A 17,235-nucleotide genomic window follows, 5' to 3' on the forward strand; every position below is an offset into this window, starting at 1 on the left:
CTTTGGGAAGAGGAGAGTCACAGGCAGTCTCCCGCCGGCCTCCCCTGCTGACGTATACCTCCCTATGAGCGAGCATGAAGGCAGGTGAGGGGAAACCATGGATGCTGCATGGACACCCAACATGCTCCTTAGCAGCTGATAAAACTCATCGGTTGTTAGGATGTGGACGGGCAGCCCTGCACAGAGTCAGGGCTTGTATTTGCAACCTGTGGCTCTGTAAAATAAGGCAGACTTGGGCAAAATTAATTTACCCACCAGCCTTGCCTTTGTGGGTACACTTTTTAAAATTCTGAATTAACGTCTGGACGCTGTGGGGGCGATTTACTAAAACTGGAGAGTGCAAAGTCTGGTGCAGCTCTGCACAGACACCAATCAGCTTCCAGGTTTTTTTTTTTTTTTTTTTCCGTCAAAGCTTAACTGAACAAGCTGAACTTAGAAGCTGCTTGGCTACAATGCACAGCTGCACCAGATTTTGCACTCTCCAAAGTTTAGTAAATAAATCCCTGTATTCCTAGAATGTTCTGCATACTCCAAACTGACTATTCCATGGCTGCATCAAAAAAGGTTAACAAAAATAGGACCCAGACCTACACCCACTTGGTTGGATCATGACAGAAGTCAGTAAAGGCAGTCTGCATATTTCTTTCAGCAGAGGCTGCGTCATTTGTTCAAACCACAATATTTAGTTGTATGACGAAGGAGAGGATTTATTGATTGATTTTATGGTAGTCATAGCCCCCGTTGACACAACACTAGAGTGAAGTGAATTATTTTTGCAGGGCCCAAGGGAACAAAATGATATGTCAATAAGCCAATATTACCAAAGATTTATATTCTGTTGAACTCAACAGGCATTAGTCAATTTTCAACCAATGTTATTTTATGGGTATGGCGCCTATCAGGGAAGCATGCAGCAAAGTATTAAGATAAGTATGAACAACCAACTACAAAAGGCAGGACAGGGGAAGGATATCTTAACCCAGAAGTAATCACACAATATAATAAAAGTTGAGCAATGACTAAGATGACTGACAAGGGGGTTCAAAACTTTCAGTGCTCGAACCTATGAACATTTGTGCAAACTGAACTCAAATTTTAACATATGTTCTTGAATAGATCAACTCCTGTATAAGCAGCGTCAGTGAGAAAATGTACAATGTTTTAGCCACTAGATGGGGATGAGGATACAGGAGTTAGCCTATTTGAAAACATATGGTGAAATTTAATTCAGCTTGTACGAATGTTTCTGACATTTGTGTAACGAATGTTTCATAAATGTAGCCCAAAGAGTATGTCACATCTAAACGGCTTGCACATGCAAAGATTAAAACAGTTTTAAACGCCTTGGCCCCCCACCTAAATCCTAACATTACAGCTGGTCAAGCGGCACACAAATAGGTCCAGGTCACGTCCTGCACAAGCACAACCCTCAGTCTATTTCCAAAGACCTGCTGGTAGGTGAATTGGCTTCTGTCTAAATTGTACCTAGTAGGCGTATGTATGAATGAATTAGGGACCTTAGATTGTAAGCGCCTTGAGGGCAGAAACTGATGTGAATATACAATATATATCGTATATACTCGAGTATAAGTCGAGATTTTCAGCCTTTTTTTTTAGGCTGAAAGTGCCCCCCCCCCGACTTATACTCGAGTCACCGCCGTCTGCCTACATGATCAGCGTGTCATGCAGGCAGACGGCGGCCAGCGTGTGATAATACCGTTCGGAGGCTATTCCAGCCTATCATGGGCATTTTTATCCTCGTCCGTGGTATGTGAATGAGAGAATGTCCGTGATAGGCTGACCGCTGGGAAATGGAGTGTTCTGCCTATCACAGATGAGGAGGCGGCGTGGCTTTTGAGCAGTGGAATGGACGCCGAATAGTATTATCACACGCTGATTGGAGGATGGAGATCGCCACAGGGAGGATGGAGATCGCCACAGGGAGGATGGAGATCGCCACAGGGAGGATGGAGATCGCCACAGGGAGGATGGAGATCGCCACAGGGAGGATGGAGATCGCCACAGGGAGGATGGAGATCGCCACAGGGAGGATGGAGATCGCCACAGGGAGGATGGAGATCGCCACAGGGAGGATGGAGATCGCCACAGGGAGGATGGAGATCGCCACAGGGAGGATGGAGATCGCCACAGGGAGGATGGAGATCGCCACAGGGACACATGCACAGGGACACATGCAGGTAGGCTGCACAGGACACAGTGAGGCATGCAGCTGCAAATGGGCATTGTTGACCCTCTTTTTCCACTTACAGTAGCTGCTGCATTTCTCACCCTCGTCTTATACTTGGGTCAATAAGTTTTTCCCAGTTTTTAGTGGTAAATTAGGGGCCTCGACTTATATTCGGGTCGACTTATACTCGAGTATATACGGTATGTAAAATGCTATATAAAATTGACGGCACTATATAAAAGTACCTGTAAGAAATAAATAAGGCTGAAGTTGTACTCCCAGCAGCCCCAGCCATCAAGAGGAATATGAAAACAGCCTCGAGTCACAACTATGCGTTTCACACCACCCACGGTGAAAATGCGCTTCTGTGAGAAAGCGCGTGGAAAGGTACCCCCATGGATGTAAAAACGCAGCACGTTTGCAGGTGTAGGAACCAAAAAGGGAAATTATACGGGCAAAATGGCCATGCGATTTCCCTGTGGGCCACGTTTTGAAAAAGGTGCATGAACCTTTTTCTGTGAGAAACACAAGCATGGCAGCCATTTTCAATGATTGGGCTTTTGTGCCTGCTCAAATGTGGCCTAGTAGATACAGGACACAACCAGGATTTTTTTTTGCCAAGGCTGTGCAGTAGTGGTGCCCAGAGCTGCCCAGTGAAATCTCTGAAGCAGGATGAGAAGGCAAGTGTTTAGCTATGTGGCTTCCACTGAGGGGTTGGAGGGAAAGACAGCTTCACTAAAAGCAAACTTGGACTTTAAAAACAAATGGACTTTTGAGGCAGTCTCCAGCAAAGCAAGTAAAAAGTACTATAAATAATTGTGGTTAACATATACAGAAAATACATATATAAAACAAAAAAATGGATATTAAAAATGCATGTACACTTAAGCACTCAAGTGTAAAAGACTCAAAAAAGAAAAAAAAAAAAAAATCACTACATCTGGACGATGTCTGCTTCCTTGAGGCTGTCAGTCACAATCTAGTGTCATGCTTTGTATTCCCCTCATAACATAATCATGATCATATTCCATACACAAGGAAGACACTGTAATGATGTGCATGTCAGTGCAACCACCATTCTTGGTGCCTAAAAGCTGTAAAATTCAATTACATGAGAAGCCATCTGCAGAGTGCATTGTGTTCCAGACGAGGACTAGGCTGACCTGAATATGAGAGACTCCCAGTAGTATATAGTCATACGCGCTACCCCTCAGCGCCTTGTAAAAGCCTGCTACTGCACTATGCTGAGCAACGCTATCCCAAATAATAACCCGTTCTCTGAACCCATTCATGTACTCATAATACCATTTCAGGGATTGTGCCAAACAAGTTTGCTGTGATCCTGTGCACATTTTCATCTTCCTTCAGGAACAAGAAAAGCTGGTTTGTATGCCAGCCTAAACTTGCCCATCACAAGCAAACAAATTGAGTCACTGCCAGGAAGGGCATGACACAGAGCTTGGCCACCAACTCCCATGACATTCGCTGATGTGTGGTTAACCCTTTTACTGATAGTTTAGTGAAAGGCTCTTACCATTAAAGAGCAACTAAGGAATGCCATTAACACTTGTAAATGCAGCAGCCAGGGGTAGCAGTCATGTTTTGTGTTCTATCTCTGCAGTCAGGGATGAGAAGAGAGCTCAGGAATTTGTATATAGACAAGGGCTGACTACTTTTGGCTCATTGGAATGCAAGGTAACCAAACCATGTGGGTTCAGGAACTTCACTGCCTCACTAAATAGACATAGCTATGACTATTTCGGCTGCAGGAGCACTATACTGAAAAGTAAATGGTAGAACTTATTTCCATGTGCTGATAGGATCACACAGCAACACAGCGAAGAATCACTAACAAAAAGGTTTCACGCTATCAGTATTACAAAATACAAGATACCTGCAGTGCCCTTAAAAAAAAAAAAAAAAAAAAGAAGGAAAAAGAAAGAAGGAGTGCTGGCTACCATTTTACAGCAGCCAGGGAAAAAAAAAAAAAAAAAAAAAAAAAAAAAGGGAAAGAAAGAAGGAGTGCTGGCTACCATTTTACAGCAGCCAGGGAAAAAAAAAAAAAAGGGAAAGAAAGAAGGAGTGCTGGCTACCATTTTACAGCAGCCAGGGGAAAAAAAAAAAAAAAAAAGGGAAAGAAAGAAGGAGTGCTGGCTACCATTTTACAGCAGCCAGGGGAAAAAAAAAAAAAAGGGAAAGAAAGAAGAAGGAGTGCTGGCTACCATCTTACAGCAGCCAGGGAAAAAAAAAAAAGGGAAAGAAAGAAGGAGTGCTGGCTACCATTTTACAGCAGCCAGGGGAAAAAAAAAAAAAAAAAAATCTTCTAAATCATGGTTAAATGAGGCATCATAATCCTTTCACTCTGCATAGTGAGACCCATGTACAGCTGGGCACTGAAAACCAATGGTAGACCTGAGTGCTTTCAAGATCAGTCAAAGGACTCCCATTAACCTGCTGGGGGGTTGCTCTTCTGTATTTACATCACCTTGTTGAATTGAAACAAGTCCCGTTTGAGTCTCTCCCTCACAGAGTCCTGACCAGAACGTAGGAAGCGCTTCATCTCTGCAGCTCCTGAGCTCAGTGCGGCCCTTAAAAATGAACAAAATGGAACAAAACAAATTAGAAAAAAGTCTGACAACCACCACTTCACAAAAAAAAAAAAAAATTAATAAAAACCACACACTAAGGCTCAATGTACACGGGACGTTTTAAATGCTATCTTGAACAATTTAACATGACAGATAGTAACCGACATTTAAAAACATCCATTTTGCCGTGTTTGCGTCCCCCCCCCCTTTTTCCCCCTTCTTCAAATAGTCAAAAAAAAAAAAAAAAAAATCTCCATTTAAAAAGCCTGTAAACAAAAATGTGGCTAAACTCGAGTTACCTTGTTTACAAGCTGTTACAGGCATTTGGCGTTTTAAATGCCTCTGAACATCTGTCCTGAACGCATTTTTTGCTTTCCGCATTTCTTGCTTTCTAAACTCAACTGCCTAGAAAATGGAAAATTGTATACTCATCTTTCCGTAATTTTCCTTTCCTGACACATCTTCATGGCAGCACACACTGGGTTGTGACTCCGCCCCCACAACCTGACAGGATTGGTTAACTATAAATTTGAAGGGGAGACCCCCCCGCTGCATTCTCTAAATATATCACCATAAAACGGGGTGGGTTTCTGTGTGCTGCCATGAAGATGCGTCAGGAAAGGAAAATTACGGAAAGGGGAGTATACAATTTTCCGTTTTCCTGACGCCTTCATGGCAGCACGCACAGGGAAATCACTCGCCAGTCTGGTGGGTGTAAGAAAATATTTATTCCTTATAATGCGGAAGAATTGGCTCCGCAAAGGATCTACCAAAGTCTGTCATAGTCAAGTGAGTAGAGTCCACTCTATAGTGAGAAATGAATGTGTGTCTGGAGGACCAAGTCGCTGCTTTGCAAATAGTCTCCAGTGAGACCCTGCAATATGCTGCCCAGGAGGTAGCCACTGCCCTGGTTGAGTGAGCCCTGATGCCTTCAGGAATTGCCAGATGGCGAATGGAGTATGCCTTCTTGATGGATTTGACTAACCAGGAGGCGATAGTACATGAGGTAGCAGCTTGACCTCGTCTGTTTCCATGGGGAACGACCATGAGGCAATCAGTCTTCCTGAAATGAGTTGTAGCCGCAAGGTAACTAACGATGGCTGTTTTTAACACATCCAGTGGATGAGGTTCGCCTTGATTAGTAAAGGGTGGTAAGACAATGTCTTGGTTGTAGTGGAAGGAAGTTGCTACCTTCGGGATGAAGTGGTCTGAAGGTCTCAGTACCACTCTCAGGAAAACACCAAGTAAGGTTCCGATGCCATCAGTGCTTGGATCTTAGATACCCTCTTTGCTGATGTAATTGCAATAAGAAAAGACAGTTTCAGAGTTAGATCCCACAGTGCGGTTGATTCAGAAGGAGTAAAAGGAGGATTGGTGAAGGCATCGAGAACTACTGAGGGGTCCCATAATGGGAAAACTGGTTTCTTGGGAGGTTTGATCTTCAGACAGGCCCTCAGGAATTGGATTACCAGAGGGTGTAATGCCCACCTAGTGCCTGTTTTGGCAGACAAAGCGGATACATGTACCTTAAGGGTACTTGAACTTAAGCCTTTGGCAACTCCCGATTGGAGGAACTCTAGAATTTGAGGAGGCTCTGGGGAAATGGGATTCCATCCCTTCTGCTGTGCCATGGAAAAGAACTTGCTTCAAATTCTTGTATAGGTGGTGTTGGTGGTATTTTTCCTGGCTTGCATCAGGGTTGATATTACTTCCTGAAAATAGCCTTGTTCCCTTAAGCTGGCCCTTTCAACTTCCAGGCCATCTGAAGCAACTTCTCCGGAGCTGGGTGTAGGAATTGGCCTTGAGATAGCAATAGGGTCGCAATAGGGTCGTAAACCACGGTCTTCTCGGCCAAAGTGGGATTACAGCGATCACTGTGGCTCAAGCTCTCCGGAGCCTGGACAGGAACCTCGCAATTAGCGGGGTTGGAGGGAATATGTACCCCAACTTGAAGTTCCATGGGTGAATTAGACAGAGACCGACAATCTATTCCCTCGGCTGATGGGAATGACGCTCTTGACAGGAAACTCCGACACTTGGCATTCATAGGTGTGGCCGCTAAGTCGACCTCTGGCATTCCCCAAGTCTCCGTAAGAAGGGAAAAGGCCTGGAGGCTCAAGGATCATTTGTTGTTCGAGAGTGTCTCTCGACTCAGATAGTCATCTAACATGTTCTGTGCCGCAGGGACATACACTGCCCTTAAATCTGTTAGGTGTGCTTGTGCCCATTCCAAGACAGGACGGACTTCCTCCATCAGCGTGTGACTCTCGGTACCCCCCGGCTTCTGGATATAGGACACTGCCACTCTGTTGTCCATCCGGATAAGCACATTCTTCCCTCTCAGGACTTGTGCAAATGCCATGAGAGCCTGGAAAGCTGCCCTGATCTCTAGTATATTCGATACTACACCCTAGGCCTGGAACTGCCATCAGGCCTGAGCTGCTTGATTTCGAAAGTGGGCTCCCCAACCGTTTTGACAGGCATCCGAAGTGACTACTTCCGGTTCTGGTGGAACTATTGGCTGTATCTTCTGAGGTTGCTCGAGTGTCCGCCACCATACAGATTGCTTCATTGATCTGGAAATGGGAATGGTATAATGCATCGATACTCCATCCCACTGCATTAGAAAGGAGTTTTGCAGGACTCTCATGTGCCATTGTGACCACTGCACCATGGGTAGAGTTGCAGACATGGATCCTAGCACACTCAAACAGGTTCTGGCTGGTTGATGCCTTGCTGACAATCTCCACATCTTATGTATTAGAGGCTGAACTTTCTCCTGAGGGAGTTGTACCCTGTTCAATTTGGTGTTCAGATCCGCTCCCAGAAATACCATATTTTGAGAGAGTTGCAAACTGCTCTTCTTCCAACTGACTAGCCAACCGAAGTCTTGGAGAGTCGCGAGTAGAATTTTCCGATGACACAGCAAAGTTTCCCGATTTTCTGCTAAAAGCAGGATATCGTCCAAGTAATGGTGAATTCGAAGTCCCTCTTCTCTGAGGAATGCAACCAAGGGTAGCAGGACCTTGGTGAACGTCCTGGGAGCCAAAGAGATGCCGAATGGGAGGCACTGGAATTGGAAGTGATATTGGTTGATGGCAAATCGGAGAAACTTTAGCATCCAGTCGCCCAGGTTCACTGCCAGAAGTACGGACTGGAGGCTTTCCATCTTGAAAGCCTCTATTTTGAGGTTTCTGTTGAGATTTTTTAAATCCAATACAGGCCGCAAGTCTCCTGTCTTCTTTACCAAAAATATGGGGGGAGTAGAAAACCCTCCCCTTTTGACATGATAGAACTTCTAGAATTGCACCTTTTTGCTTCAATTCTGCTACATATTTTATTAGTAACCTCCTTTTGTTTAGCGAGGAAGGCAGTCTGGTTAATTGGAAGTGATTTCCCAGGAGTCTGCCCATAAACTTCCATTTGTGTCCAAATCTGATTGTGGATAGTGTCCAAAGATCCTTTACATGACTTGACCAGATCTGTATGAAGTTTTTGAGCCTGGCACCAACCTGTGCCGGGTGGGCAGGCGAATCTTCAAAAGGACTTCTGCTGCTCTCCTGCCTGGGTAGTCTTGGACTTCTGCATCCTTAGGAAGGAAGGCCTTGCATTTTTCCAGTCCCTTCTAAATTCCCTACCGGGACAGTAGGATTTAGCTTCCCTGTATTTATGGGGAAGGTTGCGTCTGTAGGACGGACCCTTTTGGTCCTTGGGTCTCCTGTCGGAGGGAATTAAACCCGACTTCCCTCCTGTTACTTTGGAGAGTCCAATTTAGACCCAAACAGGTTTGAGCCATCGTATGGGAGTCTGCACCAGTTTGTTTTGGATGCAGTATCGGCTATCCACGGTTTCAGCCACAAGGCCCTTCTTGCCGTGACTGAGGCTAGCATGGATCTTGCTGAAGACCTTATAATATCAACTGAGGCTTCTGCCACAAAGTCGCCTGCCAACTTAATTTCCTGAAGAAAGGAGATTATTTTTCCCAGTTCAGTGCAGTCTTGAAGGTCTTTCTCCTCCCTGGTTGCCCATCCTGAGATGGCTTTAGCTACTGCCGCTGTGGTAATCACTGGCCTGCAAGCGCCCCCGGCCGTGGAATATGCTTTCTTCAATTCCAGATCCAATTTTCGATAAAGAACGTCCCGAAAGGAAACTGCGTCCTCGATTGGCAGAGTGACATGCCGGGCAAAACGCATCAAGGAGGAGTCGACGACAGGAGCGTTAAATCAACGAATTGACTTTAGACTCTTTCAAGGGGTACATCTTCGCCAGTCTGTTGGCGAGACTGGACCGCTTATCAGATCTTTCCCACTCATCTTTAAATTAGATCTTCCAGTTCACCTATAAAAAGGGAAGTATTCTGGATCCTTTTTTAAATTTGGGAAGTATTTTCAAACTTTTTGCGGTTCCACTTTATCTTCTTCCCAGCCGATCACTTCCTTAACTGATTTTGCAAAAGGTTCAACTAGGGGGGAAAAAAAAAAAAAAAAAAAAAAAAAAAAAAAATCGAAGCCTGCGGACATCTCCTGATCCTCATCTCTGGAGGAAGATTCTGACGCTTGGGTGTGATGGAAGTCTGCCGACGATGTGCTGGGAGCAGGCCTATCCATTAGCGGTGCCGTTGTCTCCAGTATGGATTCTCGTACAGATTCTCTTATGAGCTCCGTAGCCACCCTTGCGTCTGATTCTTTTTCCTTTGTTGCTTCATTGAAGCATGATCGGCAGCCTAGTTTATCTGGCAAGGCCGGCGCGCCGCTTACCCAGCAAGCGTTTGCTGCAGGACGGGTGTGGCGGCTCTGGCGGTGTGATGAAGGTGATTGTCTGCGGCGTGACTGACTATGGCATAAGCGGCTATGTCTTCGGTGGCGGGAGGAAGATCTTGAACTGCGGGACCTCCTGCTTGAAGCATGACTCGATCTTCTTCCATGCCTGGAACTTGCGGCTCTTGACCTGGTAGGGCTGCCAAAACGCAGCGTTAGTGGTCCGGCTCTCTTTTTTTCTCCCCTTTTGCAATACTTACCCATGATGGACGGCCTCTTACTTAGTTTGCTGATGGTGGTCTGCGTGGGCAGTGGTCTCCATAATGTAGTGATAGGCAGCCCAAACAAGAATAAAAAGAAAAAAAGTTTATTTTTTTGAAAAAGGAAGGGCTGGAGAGAGCCTGGGGGCAGAAGGTATGACTTACCCGAGTTGCTGAAGAAGTTCTGTCAAAGCAGGAGCGAAATCCAGTTTCCCTAAGCAGCTATAGCAAATACACAGGAAAGGCTGTGTTTTTAAAACTGGCGCCGCAGTTGCGGCAAAATGACACTCCCGCGCATGCGCAGTAGCGTCCCGAGTATCCCGGCACCATTTTGGAGAAGGACAAAGCCTGTCATAGGCAATAACCTAGCTCTGCATGTGTGCATAGCGGAGGGGAAGTGTACGGCGGCCATGGCGGCTCCTACAGGCGGCGGACAACAAGGACCAGCAATCCCCTAAGCAGGGGAACAATAATAAATGGAAGAGAAAAGGGCAGGCAGGAGAGAGGAGACCACTGCAAAAATGTGAAGCTTTTTTAAAGCTTACTGTGCCAGATATCCAGACGCCCCCTGAGACCACCAGAATGGGGGTTCCCTCCATAGAAGCTCCTTTAGAGACTGTACAGGAGGGACTTCCAAACAGGAGAGGCTTGAACCTGCTGGGGCGAGTGCGGCAAGAGGCTTTTTCCTTGATCTTGTAAATAGGAGATACCTTGTTCATCCCAATCTGTCAGGTGAGGACAAAAAAAAAAAAAAAAAAAAAAAAAGAAGAAGAAGAATGCAGCGGGGTGTCTCCCCTTCAAATTTATAGTTAACCAATCCTGTCAGGTTATGGGGGCGGAGTCACAACCCACTGTGTGCTACCATGAAGGCGTCAGTAAACAACCAACCATCAAGGACCCTGTGTACATGTAGTGATAAGATAAACAGAGGAGAGTTCAGGGGCAGCAGAAAAAAAAAAAAAAGCCCAACTACTCCTAAAACGTCAATTTACCAGCAGCAGTGTACATGAAGCCTTACTACAATACCCCAACAATATAAAACATAAAAATCGTGTATACGATGCCTTGAAGGCTTTGCCAGAGTGAAAGCTCATGTTTTGGAAAATGACTACACTACTACAGAGGATAAATGTACATTATAAAAACACTGGTTAGTATTACAGCAATTAAAAAGCGGATGCAAACAGAACAAGGCCAAACAGAATTTCAATTTATACTGTATCGTCAATACCCTGAACTAGATTTAAATGGATAACTTCTAAACGCTGATCAATATTCGTTCTACATTTTACATTAAACCTCCCTGCCACAAAAACACACACGAGTGTAATGCCATCCCAGGGGATCAGCTCTATCAGAGGCAAGGCATACAACATATAGAGTTGGTCACTTGTACATGTTAATCATTAACTTCCAGACAGCTGAGCACACTGAACCTTCACCCCATCCACAGGAACCAAAAAAGATATTAACCACCTACCTCCTTCTACACAACCATAGCTAAAAACTGTAATAGCAACAAAATTCCATACAATTTGATTCATGAAGCATCAGATTTCCAGCAGACACACCCAAAACCAAATTTTCTTTAGCATCATCTTATCTAGAAAGCATTAAAATAAGCATGCACCACCAGTAGCTAGGAGTAGAGGGCTGCATGACGCACGCAGCATTACACGACACCACACAATCAATACACATCAATGTTCCATTGTAACTACAGACAGATATTGCAAATATTGATATTTAATCTTCCGTAACGTTAGCATCTTTTTTTTTTTTTTTATTTGATAAAACCCATGTCATTAGCAGTCCATGTCTGACAGAATTGTAAAACAGTTCTGAGAAACGCAGACTTATAGCAGAACTAAACCCTATTGTTTTCAGCCAAGGAATCTGCCATCTTGGCCTCTGATCTTCAACTGCCATGATGCTGCACATGTGATAAGTTATGATACCAGCCATTTGATTGCTTGACATAGAAGAAAGGGAAAAGGTCTGATGTCACCAGTGACGCACCTCCATCCCTAAAATATACAAAAGAGATGATGGCTTGACAGGTTGAAAGTACAACCAATGTGACAGTTACATTGCTGGCATGTGCTGGAAGTGTAACTGCTTTATCGCTGGGTTTAGTTCCACTTTAAGCTGGCCTTATACCTGCAGAATGCCTTTCGAAATCGGTTGTCTCCATATTGTTTGTTCGATTAACTAAACGTGGGCAACTTGATAACCAGTTTCAACGAGGGAGCAAAAACCAAGGACAAGTATGGAAAATTGTTACCAAGTCTAATGTGAACAAATTTTATAATTGTTAAATTACTCCCAGCCAAGAAAAAGGAGTACCTAGCCTTAGGGCTCATACACACTATAAGAAAATTGGGCAAACATTTTTGTCCAAGGAACGATCGTACAATTTTCCGATAAGGTGTACACAACTATCAACAGCTGATTCTGACCTTCCGTTCCAAAAAGGGACAAACACAATTTTTTTCGTACATGTACAGAACAAACAATTTTCACCTAATGTGTACAGTTTTCGTACCAGAAAAATCAGAAACAAAAAGACTGCGCATCATCAGAACCCCTTTTTCTTCCTGGATTCAGACTTGCTGCGAATCAACGATTTTCTGATAGTGTGTACCCCACATTATGCACATGCACTTCTCAATGTTGTCCAGAAGCAGAACACATATATACAGTAGCGATTCTGCACTTCCATGTTTTGGGCTCGAGTGCCCACTGCCGGTGGCTTGCTCCTGCTGCAAGAGCTGAAAAGTGTGTCCCACAGACTCGATGTCCACCGACACCCGCTGATTGTTCTGTACACAGGCAGAATGGCAGTCTGCCCATGTAAACAAGACCAATTGCCATTCTGTCAGTACAGAAGGCATGGATCCTGTGTTCCTGTAAACAGGAACACTGATCCTTGCCTTCCACTAGTAAAAGCACCTCCCACAGTACACTTAAAGCGATTGTAAATGCTTTTTTTTTTTTTTTTTTTTTTTTTAAACCAAACATGTTATACTTACCTCTTCTGTGCAAAACCAACTGCACAGAGCAGCCCGGAACCTCCTCTTCACGGGTCCCTCTTCTGCTCTCCTGGCCCTCCCTCCTTTGAGTGCCCCTCAGGCAGCAGATGGCTTGGGTGCCCCCTGTAGCAAAGTCAGAGCTCCATGTATCCATTCAGACATGGAACCCCAACCTGGCCCAGCCCCCTCTCTCCCCCAATTGGCTGACTGATATTGACAGCTGCGAGAGCCAATGGTGCCACTGCTCTGTCTCAGCCAATCAAGAGGAATGTCTTGGATGGCTGAGGGGATTGTGGACATGGCTGGAGAGAGATGGGCTCAGGTAGGTAATTAGGGGGTGCTGGGGAGGCTGCTACACACAGAAGGTTTTTTATCTTAATGCACAAAATGCATTAAGATAAAAAACCTTCTGCCTTTACAACTCCAGTGCATATTTTGAGCACTGATCACGATTAGTGTCACTGGTTCCCAAAAAAGTGTCAGGTGTCCGATTTTTGTCCGCCATGCTAATCGCAGTCCCGCTGTAAGTCGCTAATCGCCACCATTACTAGTAAAAATAAATAAAAATTCCCTAAATATATCCCATATTTTGTAGACGATATAACTTTTGCGCAAACCAATCTATATACGCTTATTGGGATCTTTGTTTACAAAAAAAAATTGACGCAGAATACATATTTTGTACTTTGTACATATTTTTACATACACGTTTTGTTTATAGCGCAAAAAAAATAAAAAATAAAAAAAAAGAAGGATAGATTTTATTTGGACACAGTGTTGCATGACAGTGCAATTGTCAGTTAAAATAATGCAGTGCCGTATTGTAAAAAAATGGCCTGGTCATGAAGGGGGGGGGGGGGTAGACTTTCCAGAGCTGAAGTGGTTAAAAGTCAGTTATGCAAGGACTGCCAAATTCATGCAGACAGTGCTGAACTTTCCTATAGAAAGCCCAGCACGCTTCACAGAGTCAAGCAGGCATTTGGTAGTGCATGTTTGCAAGAGTGACTTCAATTTTAAAAAAAATATGATAGAAGATTGCATTCTTTCAAAAATAGCATTGTCACTGCTAATCTAACAATGTTCTAAATCGCATTGGATGGCAATTGGAACTGTCATTCTCCAAGCTGGGCACAGTTTTATTCAACATCTCCCCTTGTCACTAGTGAAGTAGACATATTTTGGCTGAGCACGTAAAGAGTCCTAAAAATAGGACTCCTCTGGTACAGAGACCTACAACCCCCTCCCCTCCATTTCCACTTTTATTCAGCAAACTCATTCCTGCGGCTCTCTCTATGCCATTGAAGAATAAATACCTCTTGATTTACAGTGGCAGTGCACACATTGTGTTTGGGTTTCTTCTTGTTTCTGTAACAGAATTCTTTGTGCACACAAGACTTCGCTTTCATGTTAACAAGTCACTGCTGTTATAAACAATGTCTGGAGCTCACAGGGCAAAACAAAAATCGTGTTTCTTCAAGGATTCATGAGCATTACAGTAATAAAAGTTAGTGCACTCAAAATAGAAATTTCGTTTACAGGTAGAGTCTGGACTTGACTTCTAATATCTGTTGGTATCCACACCAGAACACACTGTTTACAATCAGATCACTAATAGATGAATGCTGATTGGATGCTCTTTTGCAGACAGCTCACTGAAACTACTTATCACCAGGCTAGAGCGACATGTATTTTGAAGTGAACTATAAAATGCTAACAGGCTTTTATTGAAGAGACTGTAGGTCTCTTCTCCAATAAAAGCTTCTTAGCTGCCTGTGCAAGTTTTTCAGCAGCAGTGTACACACACTGTGTGCAACTCTCGCAAGTCCACCGTCAGATGCAAGCCGCCTGATCACTTACACACACCCCAGCAACATTTGGTCGTTATGTTTTGGGGGTTTAAAGTAATCTTCAGGTCTAAAGAGTTTGCATTTTTTAAAACAAAAAAAAAAAAAAAAAAAAAAAAAAAAATTAAAACGCTGGCAGTGAAAGGGTTAAAGATGTATTAACCGGTTAATTGTTTGAACTTACCTTTACTATGAAAATACCTGAAAAATATACAATAAAAAAAGTACATCTGGTAAAATATAGCACCATGCATCCACCTATAGCATGTATGTAGAAATAGTTCTCTTCACGCAGAGCATTCTGAACAGCATTGAGGGGACATTTTGGTACACCAAGTTCAGCAGAGAAATTCTGGAGAGCTATTAAACATAGCCAATTAAAAAAAAAAAAAATCTGGTCAATGATCTTAAGGCAGCTGGGACCAATCACCAAGAAAACAATTGGTAACACACTATGCCGTGAAGGACTAAAATCATGCAGCGCCCGTAAGGTCCCACTACTTAAGAAAGCACATGTACAGGCCCCGTCTGAAGTTTGCTAATGAACATTGAATGATTCAGAGGAGAACTGGGAGAAAATGCTGTGGTCAGATGAGACCAAAATTGAGCTCTTTAGCATTAACTCAACTCGCCGTGTTTGGAGGCGAAATGCTGCCTATGCCCCAAAGAACACCATCCCCACCATCCAACATGGAGGTGGAAACATTATGCTTTGGGGGGTTTTTCTGCAAAGGGGACAGGACAACTTCACCGCATCAATAGAGATGATGGAGGGGGCCATGTACCGGGTGAGAACCTCCTTCCCTCAGCCAGGGCATTGAAAATAGGTAGTGGACGGGTATTCCAGCATGACAATTACCCAAATCACACGGCCAAGGCAACAAAAGGAGTAGTTTAAGAAGAAGCACATTAAGGTCCTGGAGTGGCCAGTCTCCAGACCTTAATCCCATAGAAAATATGTGAAGGGAGCTGAAGGTTCAAGTTACCAAACATCAGCCTCAAAACCTTAATGACTTAACGACCAGGGGTTTGGGTTCCTGGAGGACTGGGACGACATCTCAGTCGATCACCAGTACTATAGAAGAGACGGACTGCACCTAAAATGAGGAGGGTGCAGATCAGCTGGGAGTAAAGATGGCCAAAAAGTTAGAGGGGTTTTTAAACTAGGTGACAGGGGGTGCCCCAGAGGTAGAGATAGTCAGCGCGGAACAAATTCCAGAGGGTAGCATTGGGGGCATTATTGGTAGGTTGACTAAAGCTCATAAACCCAAGGTAAGTATAGCAACTAGTTGCAATCTCGGAACACCCAATAAGAGGATAGTATGCGACCGGTCTAAACTACGTGGCATGTTCACCAATGCCAGGAGCCTGGAGGACAAGATGGATGAACTAGAGATCCTGTTGTACAAGGAGGATTTGGATTTTGTGGGAATTTCAGAGTCCTGAGCAGCTCTCATGATTGGCTGGCAACCATTCAAGGGAATACCCTTTATCGCAGAGATAGAGAGGGTAAAAAAGGGGGATGGGTATGCCTATATATCAAGAATAATGTACAAGTGAAAGATGACATGGAGCTAGGGCGGAGGTGGAATCCTTATGGATAGAGCTCCAAAAGGGATGAACCAAAGGGGAAAATAATACTGGGAGTATGCTATAGGCCCCCTAACCTGAGGGGGGGGATGGATCTCCTATCACAAGTTGAATTAGCAGCAAGGATGGGATGTGTTATCAAAATGGGGGATTTTAATTATCCAGACAGACTGGACGGAGGAAACCACGCATTCGTCTAAGGCTCACAGGACAGTTTCGAGGTTCAGATGGTAGACGCACCAACTAGAAATAAAGCATTAATGGATCTACTGATTACCAACGATACAGACCTGATCATGGATGTGAAAATACAGGGCAATTTAGGAAACAGCGATCACAGGTCAATTGGCTTCAGTATAAAAATCACACAAATAGGAAACATAAGCGGAATACAAAGACACTGAATTTCAAAAGAGCCAACTTCCCTAAACTATGAACCTTGCTAGAAGGCATGAATTGGTATAAAATCTTAGGCACAAAGAACATGGAGGAGAGATGGGTTTGCTTTAAATAAGGGCATCAGCTAATGCATCCCACTGGGTAATAAATTTAAGAGAGCAAACAAAAGTCCTGGGTGGCTTAACTCCAATGTAAAAATGCATATAAAAGCAAAAGAGAAGGCCTTCAAAAAATACAAAGTTGAGAGATCATCATCAGCTTTCAGACTTTATAAAGAATGCAACAAGAAATGTAAAGGTGCAATTAGGGCAGCTAATATAGAACACAAGAGACACATAGCGGGGGCGAGCAAAAATAATCCCAAGAAATTCTTTAGTATGTAAACAGTAAAAAAGGGAGGACAGACCATATTGGCCCCATAAAGAATGAGGAAGGACATTTGGTTACAAAGGATGGGGAGATGGTGAAGGAATTCAATTTAATCTTCTCCTCAGTCTTCACGAGGAATCGGGGGGGCTTCAGTAACCAAAACTGCAGTGTTTATCCTTATGACACATCACAGGAAGCACTTCCATGG

At 44.0% G+C, this 17,235-nt stretch overlaps 1 protein-coding gene across 6 annotated transcripts in view; it reads right to left on the reverse strand.

Annotated features, from left to right (window-relative positions):
• Window positions 1–17,235, reverse strand: part of LLGL2 (LLGL scribble cell polarity complex component 2) — a 156,489-nt gene that overhangs the window by 105,738 nt on the left and 33,516 nt on the right. For 4 of the 6 annotated variants that reach the window (XM_073608170.1, XM_073608171.1, XM_073608168.1 and 1 more), the window contains exon 2: window positions 4,674–4,776. In XM_073608170.1, coding sequence (XP_073464271.1) covers window positions 4,674–4,748 — 75 coding nt within the window. In that variant the 5' untranslated portion in view covers window positions 4,749–4,776. Of the gene's footprint in view, window positions 1–4,673; window positions 4,777–10,338; window positions 10,361–17,235 lie in introns of those variants that run through there. The other 2 variants (XM_073608172.1, XM_073608173.1) reach the window with 2 other exon arrangements.

This window comes from Aquarana catesbeiana, linkage group LG12 (assembly GCF_042186555.1).
Source record: "Aquarana catesbeiana isolate 2022-GZ linkage group LG12, ASM4218655v1, whole genome shotgun sequence".
Lineage (NCBI taxonomy): Eukaryota > Metazoa > Chordata > Amphibia > Anura > Ranidae > Aquarana > Aquarana catesbeiana.